General features: G+C 24.0%; 2 protein-coding genes across 2 annotated transcripts; both read right to left on the reverse strand.

The window, feature by feature from the left end:
• Positions 1 to 2,721: 2,721 nt before the first annotated feature.
• OCT59_010237 (uncharacterized protein) lies at positions 2,722 to 3,817 on the reverse strand. The gene has a single exon (XM_025320181.2). It carries the CDS (start codon positions 3,785 to 3,787, stop codon positions 3,215 to 3,217), a length of 573 nt encoding a protein of 190 aa, XP_025171945.1. The 5' UTR covers positions 3,788 to 3,817; the 3' UTR covers positions 2,722 to 3,214.
• A 2,711-nt stretch (positions 3,818 to 6,528) lies between these two features.
• OCT59_010238 (uncharacterized protein) lies at positions 6,529 to 6,879 on the reverse strand (the record flags this gene model as incomplete). The annotated part of the gene is made up of 1 exon (XM_066132888.1): positions 6,529 to 6,879. The coding sequence occupies one exon, from the start codon at positions 6,877 to 6,879 to the stop codon at positions 6,529 to 6,531; it is 351 nt and encodes a 116-aa protein (XP_066000491.1).
• Between the last annotated feature and the right edge of the window lie 2,469 nt (positions 6,880 to 9,348).

Here is a 9,348-nt window from a genome sequence, read left to right on the forward strand (position 1 = left end):
AAAAAATTAAAGTGGTGAAGAGAATTATCAACAAAATTGACCGCAATATATAAATATTTTTTTTGATAAATAATCACGGAGTTTTGTTACCGAAGCAGAATGACGTACATCACTTATATCACATATATATAATATCTTTTTATATCGGTATATAGTTTAGTTTTGAAAAGTAGATGTGACGATAAAAAAAAAAACAAAACGATCAGATTTTTTAAAAAAATATTTATATACATATTTTTCGAATATTCGAAATTAAAATATATGCATTAAATCTTAATTAATCAAAACAGAAGAGCCCATGCTTTACTTATCACAGAATATTTTTTTTTTATAACCAAATACTAGATGAACTTCCTTTTAAAGAATCTAGACGAATGTATGCTGTCAGGTAGATCCATTGGGGCTGATTTAGTGATGATTGACTTTTTGATTTACTATAATAAAGAAATTACACATATTAATAGATGCAATAATTTTTTTTTTGATCGGGTCACATTCAATAACGGGTATTCTTAATATAAAGCATTATATTTAGATATCCCTCTTTTATAAATTGTGTAAGTTACGTATTTAGGAGAATAATAAGGAACAAAAAAAACTTATGACTTAGTAAGAAACAAAAAAATCCTGGATTAACGTATTAATATTCTATGCACATTGAAATAAATAATATAATGATCATCATAATTATTTCCAAAGGGTCTAATAAACTGACATTTGAAAAAAAAAAAAGTTATCTCGGTTTTTAAATCGAAATTTTATTGGTACAAAACGTTTATAATTCGCATAAAAAAAATAAATAAATAAATTTCTTTCAACACTCTAGAAATATGAAATGTTTGTTTGTTGCATAAAAAAATTATTATTTTTATTATTACTATTTAAATCTTTATTGGACATTCAAAAATAATATTAATTTTGGAATAAAAATTTTCCGTCGTAGTAATCAAATTCAAAGAAAATTTGACAATATTAGATATATCCGTTTAAATTAAAGAATTGAAAGAGAAAAAAAAAAACGGGAAGAAAAAGAAAAGGGAAATTGTATTATAAATTAGGTAACATTCGATATTTCAATTCGATTATTACTACTACTTACTCACACTTACTCAGCAACGGAGACATATTTCCAAATTCTTTCCAAATTCAAAGAGAAGAACTTTTAAAAAATTTCAACACCAATCATTTTTATTTGGTTTTAGTAATAATATATCATAAAATATTTGTTTTATCATTGATTGATTATATAAAAAGAACAATAAAAATAATGATCTAAAACGTGTTTCGGATTTAACGATTTTATCTAACATAATAAAATCCGTCTGTCGTGACGACTATCTTATACACAACTACACAACTTTGATTATCTTTTGTTTTAACAATACGAATAATGCAGAATTTCACAATGTGGAAAACCGTCACGCAAATTTACAACGTGGTTATCATAGACACAATGATTTTTTCTATTTTTTCTATTTTTTCTATTTTTTTCTTTTTACTAAGAAGCTAAGCCTTAAATAAAAATAGATGAAATATGAGATAAATTCGCATAAAGAAAAAAAGTTATTCCGAGGCAAAAGGCAATTACCGAAATTACCGGGAGATTTATTTTTAATTCGGTAATTTTAATAAACTTTTTTATAAATAGCTAGATTTACTATATTTATATTTACGTTTTGTTTGTATGTTTTTTTTAAAAAATATTTTTTATTTAAATATTTTAATAAAAGATATTGAATTCACAACTTTTGCGCACGTTCGTTGATTTCCTGTTCAAAATAAATAACAAACATATTACTACAATTTTTATTATTATTATTACAACACACATGAATGTTTTTTCTTTGGTTGTAAATGATTTTTTTGACATCAAAGTGTGCGATATCATCAAAAGTGTGCGATATTATAATGCATATATAATACATATATGATTTAAATATTCGCTTATTAATAATTCGATTATTATTATTTTCTTTTCTTACATAATTGTTAAAAATGAAAGAAGAAGAAATTCATCATATTAATGAACCAACCGGAGAATAAAAAACAAGCATCAATTATTGGAAAATCATTTATAAGTTTCAAGTTAAAACAAAAAAAAATTATTCTCTTTGTTTGATTTCAATTATAACCTAACCAAATACGTATATTTATGCATTGTTTTGTTTCCGACGTATTCCCCCCGCTTGCAATTGCAACATAATAATAATAATAAAAAAATACTAATATTCACAATGAAATTTTTCCAAAATAATCAAACAAATGAACAAATAAAAATTCAAATAGCTGTCGGATATTGTGTATGTAATCAATTACAATTTACTGGTTGTTTCTCGAATCTTAAAAGTTATTCATTTGAAAATGAATTTGTTCTTATTTACTCAATAACCTTCCATATTTATTCGTCAGAAAATTTGTAATCAAAGAAAATCTAGCAGTATTTGATAATTTACATTTCCTTTTTTGAATTTTGGGATGCAGTGATACAGTTAATTAACGCTGCTAAACCGAACTATACCGAGTATTTCACGTGACAAAAGTAGGACAATTCCGAATCCGGGAAATACATTGGGAAAACAGAAATTATTGAACTCGGGGAATTAGGAAATTGTACTTGATTGTACTTTGATTGGTTACAATATGTTGTCGTATGATTTTTTACCAAGTTTACCAAGGGGATTATAATTTTGAAGCGGTCTAATACATGTTTTAATAATATATTAATTAATGAATGCATGATTTATTTTTATTTATTAAAAATCTTAGGTAAAAATATAAAGCTATATTTAAATTTTTTTTCTATTTTTGTCTTTAGTTACCAAACTTTTTTTAAATTTCAAAAAGTGGGATATACATACAATACATAGATTTCAACATAGTAAAGAAGCTTGGGATGACAAGAAGCCAACCCTCACATGAAAAGTAAAAATTTTGAATATTGTAAATTTACATATTTATTTTTAATGCTAAATATTTATATCTTAAAAAAAAATGCGGTTTAAAAAATATTATACATATACTAATTATAAATTATTAATTTTTTCTTTTTTTCTTTTTTTTCTTTTTCATATAGTTCTTGTGATTTTTTTCTTATAGCATAGTTATTATTATTATTTAGTGTTCATAAAAAGAAAGTTTGCCTATGCTACAAATATTGAAATATATTGTATATATTGTATACATATTGTATGAAATTTTAAATATTTTAAATATTTTAAATAGATAAATAATAATAAAATGAAGCGAGTTCTTCTTGAGTAAATTGAGAAAATTGATATACATTAGGAACGAAATCTGGAGCAAAATCTAAAGAATTATTTGTTTGATAAATAATAGGTTGTTGTTGTGGATTCATGATTTGAATTGGTAAAGTTGGGAAAATTTCGATATTGGTTGTTGTTTGTGGTACGATATAAGGTTGTTGCGTTTTCTGTCGTGCTGATGGACGATATTTATAACCAGGATATCTTTGAGAGTGAAGATTATTAACTTGAGCAGAAAGTTTTTCGTAAGTTTCCTTTTCTTCTGTAGAAGCGCTTCTCCATAACATTCCAGTAACTTTTGATATAACTCGCATATTACAAATTCCTTTTAATCTCGCTTCTTTATGAACATTTTTTCTACATAGAAGGAAACCATTTGGTGGTCTCGGTGGTCCCTTAGATCTACTGGTTTTTGATGGATTGATTAATTCTTCTGGGTTATTATAAGAAGGTGGAAAAATTTTTCTTCTATCTAATTGATTAATTAAAATTTCTGCCATATCATTTAGTGAAGAGTCTGACATCTTGATGTATGAAATTTTTCTCTTTATTTTCACCTTATAGAAATTCTTTCAGAGTCCAGCCTTTTATATTAGTTATATCGGAAATTATAAGCCGTATGTATAACGAATAGTCGATCAAGATGACCACATTTGAAACAATAATATTTTTATTTTTATTTTTTTTTTGTTTAAAATAAAAGAAAAAAATTCTTTATTTAATTAACAAACATCGATCAAAATTTATCTTACCTGTGTGTATCAATTGTATTTGTATCATCATCAAAATACTTAAAGGATGATGATCATTTTTAAGGGTTTATTAAAATTTCTTATTTTAAAATTCAATTTCCGAATATTAAAGTTTTTTTAAAAATAACAATATATTTAAACTGAGTTAAATTTGTACAAAAAAAAAGTGAACGAATACGATTAAATATCATATAAATTAAATTTCCCACAAAATTTATTGACAAGTTTTATATTAGTTTTATAAAATGCATTTTGATAAATGTCATGTAACATAATAAATTTTTACCTAATTTTAATTTATACAGATATTTTAACAAACGGATTTTTTTTTTAATATTTATCGATTAAGTTAAACAATCAAAAAATTTCCATTTTTGACAGATTTTTATAAAGAATTTATCAAATAAAGTAAAGAAAAGTTTTTATTAATGTATCATATAATCTTCTTTTATTTGAACAACCAAGTTTTTTTTTTTGATTTAATATTAATAATAATAAAATATTTTTCTTTTTCATGAGATCGCAATCATTTATTTGATCATAGATTAATAATGCTCAACATATTATATTCTTATCTTGAAAACGCGTTTATAATTATTTTTCGTTTCGAACATATTGAAAAAAAAATTGACATTTTAATTCTAGAAACCAAAAAAAAAATAATATTAAAAATCTATTGTCGCACAATAATCAAACATCATCACAATTAATGAAGCACTCCATGTTTCCATATGGAAACACAACCGTTCTCGGAGCAATTTATTTTCACTTCCGATTTTAATCTTCGAATATTTGAATCATTATTTGTTTATATGGGGTACAAAATACCCCGGCCGGTGTAATAATAAATACACTTATCATTTTCTTTGTAGTTTGCGTAAAAAAAAAAAAATCCTTTATTTTTTTTCAAACATCATTAATATTGTACAACTTCTAATATTAAAAAACAAAGAACAATTTCTTTTTTCGCTTTGATACTTTACCAAGTATAGCTAATCATCACTTAAATAATCATTTGATAATATTTCGCTTGATACATTTTTGGTCGGTTTGAATGTATGCATCATGCAATTGATTCATAATAAAATTTCCGACGTTCTATTTAAAGAAATAACTTCTTTTAAAGTAAACTAACATGACATTACTTATTTTTTTATTTTAAGAAATAATATTTTAATTTTCATTTATTTTCTTTCCATAAATAGGAAAAAATTTAATAGCATATATTCGGTATAATAATAAATTTATTTTATTCATCTAAAAATAAAATTGATTGATTTCGTTTAAATGATTCTTTTTTTATCATAAAAATTTTTCTCTCCAATTTTTTTATTAATATTATTCCAAGCTTATCACCTGTTCCAGTGGTTGGTTACAGTTATTTTTTTTTTATTTTCTTGTAATTCAAAAAAAATAGTTCGAATTATTCTTGTGACCGTTTTTTTTACTCCGTAAATTCGGATTTATGCTCATTATCTTAATGAAATCTAAAAATATTTTTTTTAAAAAAAAACCTGTTTTTTTTTTATCATTCCATTTAAGTTCCATTAAGAAATTTAAAAGGAATTTATCAAAGAGACCTGCGAAGTTATACAAAAATTCCCTTTACCTGTTAAACACAAATCAACGATAAGTTATTTAATTAAATATTTAATTAATCTATTTTTAAACCTTTATCTTTAAAATCAAAGTTATCAAGATTAAAAAAAAACGCTATGTTTGTTCAACAATCGGATATATCGGAAAGTTCATTTAAAATAAATAAAGCAAATCTCTATCAATTTTAGAAGAATTACTCCACAATTTTAAAAATTTTAAATAATACGATTTGGATTATGTAATAAAAAAGAAAGAAAGAATTATGTCTCATGACCCATTTCTTATCAAACCAATTAGTAAGAAAAATTAAAATTTTGGTCACATTTATTATAACTTTTTTTGTACTTTTTTTTTGTACTTGGGAAATAAAATCATTTAATGTTATATATATATTTTTTTTCAATCGATTAGAAGAAGAATTATGTGGATTACTCATTATTACTATGCAGATTTTAGTAATTTTAATAGACCAAAATTGAAGATTCTTTATTATTATTATTATTATACATATACTCATTTTATTTTATATATATATTTTTACGCTTTTACTGTATATATACTGTATATACATACACTTTTACACTGCAAATTCAATGTAAAATTTATTAATAAATGAAAAAAAGATTTTTTTTTTTGTATATAATTTTTAGCTACTTTAATTAATTTAGAAAATTTCACAGAATATCAGGATATTGATTTGTTATTCAACCGTTTTTTTCTGCACGCCAAATCTAATTGATCAAATAAGGTTTAAGCGTTTTTACGCATTACCATAAATAATTAATCTTAATAAACTTATAATAACTTAAATTCTTGCCATAACGGCAAGTGCCTAAAATGTAACCAATACATACATTTCATTCGAACTTTGAATATTAATAAATATTAATAGTATCCGTAGCAGTAAGAAACGCCTAAGCGGATGGGCATACACCAGGAAAAATTTTTCTAATTTCTTCATTATGATTTTGAGAATATGTTGCATAAATGCTCTTTTGATTTGCTGATGCACTCTCCCAAATTTTAGTCTTGACTCGGCTGATAATCATTGGTTCGATGTTATCATAATTAGGACATACATCTTTGAAAACTTTGTTAAATAATTTCCACGACCCAATCTCCTCAGAGGGATTACGATTTTTGGATTCTATTACTTTTTTCACGTTTCCTACATGAAATAATTCATGAATATTAATTTCTGAAATGATTTTCTCAACTTGAGTATCATTATCTTCATTAACTCTCTCAGTAATATCGTCCGACATTTTATAGTATTTAAAAGAAAAGATAAAAATATATGATAAAAATTACAATATATATATATATATATTTTTATATATGTATTTTTTTTAAAAAAAAAAAAGTTATAAAGATTATAAACATGTTAGTCCCTTTATATAAAAAGTTTGTTTCCTTTTATTATTGCATTCCGTAAAAAAAAAGTTGCCGCTAAAGTAAATTATTTATCGATAATGAAATAATTAATGTAGCGCAAGAAATGTAAATATCGATTAAATATCGATAACACTGTAGCGCAATAAAGAGTAGTTATCGGTAACAAAATAGCTACCGTAATAACTACCGTAGCGCAGGCATCGATAACGAATAACTACTGTAACGCACAGAGTACCGCAAGAAAAATTGGTATCGATAAATAATTAAATAATTAATTAACTGTAACGCCAGAAACGCCAGATACTTGTTAGCTAATAGTCCAAAAATGGAGTCAATCCACTTGTTGATTGTTGTGATCTGTTAAAAACTTTGATCACCCCATGAATTTGAATTCCGCAAATCTTATTACAAGTACGTGGATTCAACGATTCAAATTATGGAATAACGTCAAAAATTCACTATTAATATACTTTAATAAATAAGAAACGGAAATTATGTATATTCTACAATCCACATAATTACACTCCACATTGATAATACCTATACAAAAATTTAATTTATTATTTGTGATTGACATTAAACATTTTCGTTACACGTATATAATGAACAATTAAAACTTTGTCGATCAACTTCTGTTGATTAATTGAGTCTTTTTGCACTATGTTTATCGATAAACGTTTGTGTTTAGCTTTTTAATATCAGGCATAAATATTTTAATCAGATTAACTTAAAAGAAATTATTATCAAAAAATTTATAGTAATATTTGATGTACTTTTGCTTTCATGGGTTTTGTCATTTCATATATACTGAAGAATAAAATGGCCCATCCCACTAAATTAGTTATGCGATATCACGAGAAATTTAATCGAAGTTTTTTTTTTCTACGTGTATCCATGTGATACACTTTAATCATTTCACACGTGGGTCACTTATTTTAAAATTTTTATTAAAAAATTTTTTGGTTTAAGCATAATAGATAATAACATGGTGGCTTTTTCATTTAATAATCTGTATCACGGATCAATATATATAATATATCTAATATATAACTGATAATATATCAAATATATATTATACATAATATTTGTAATCTATTCAGTGCACTTGTACTACCGGATCAAATTACGGTAGTTTGGCGTATACAATATATACATATATATATTTGAATTTATAATCAATTTTAAAAGAAACATATCACATCTCGTTATCAAAAGTGATTATTATTATAATAACATATTTGTTGGTTGTTTACATTACTTTTAATTGTACTGTAATACATTCCATGAGATTTTGAAAGCACAATTCTTTTTAAAGACCAAAGATTCTTAGTGATTTATTTGTGGATGAGTAACAGGCGATGACTATGACTATGATTTACAATTCATTCAGAAAATGAGTGACAAATTCGTCCTTATAAGAGTGTATACGAATATATAATCAATCATTCGATTTAAATTCATTTATTAACTTGGGTTCCTTAATGACCTTAATCGGAAATTTTATAAATAACTAACATTTTATGATAAAATTTAGTAATGTCTATATAAAATTAATACAAATGTAATAAATTAAGAAAATGTTGGTATATAATTTTATAAATAATATAATTTTTTATATGATCGTGTAACACTAAATACACGGCCGAAACTAACCAAATTATAATCGATCATCTCTGCGCCACTTACTATAACTCCGTGGCGAGTGAATTAAAAAAGTAATTTGTATAGCATGTATAGGGTATAGCTTGTATTGCGTATACAAAATTTTTATCTTACTAATTTAAGTTTAGAAGGGATAAACCTTCCCAAAATATATAATAAGTGGGTTTTTATATTTATCACTTATTATAGTTCGTTTATAACTGATCTATCCAATTTTTTCAAAAGCTGTTAAAAAAAAACTTTATCTAAATATTACTTATAGGAACGCGATCCGGATAATCAATATTATTTTTTTTTCTCATCTTAATATTGTTCCAAAAATAATTCACAAGGCATTTTTACAATTTGCATAAATGGAAGATTCCGAACGCGATCAACTCATTTTTTTGATTGTGACAAATTCACAAATTCTTTATGTCGTGTGAGAAAATAAGACGCGTAAAATCTATTTCCGAGTTAAATTATCTGAAATTAGAATGGTTTTCAAATAATATTTAATTTTATTATGCATATAATATATTTTAATGTACGCCTTATTATCATATATAAAAAAATATATATATTATAATTGTATGATTGTATTACTTTAAATATGTTGGTTAAAGTATTATTACTTTATAATTTATGATGTGGAACGCGTATTTTTTTACTGACTTTGTCTAGTTACTTTAAAAACC

The sequence above is a fragment of the Rhizophagus irregularis genome, chromosome 18, assembly GCF_026210795.1.
Source record: "Rhizophagus irregularis chromosome 18, complete sequence".
Lineage (NCBI taxonomy): Eukaryota > Fungi > Glomeromycota > Glomeromycetes > Glomerales > Glomeraceae > Rhizophagus > Rhizophagus irregularis.

Bases quoted from the DNA above. Each gene is read 5' to 3' on its own strand.
- OCT59_010237 (XM_025320181.2), bottom strand. From the start codon at position 3,787: ATGTCAGACTCTTCACTAAATGATATGGCAGAAATTTTAATTAATCAA.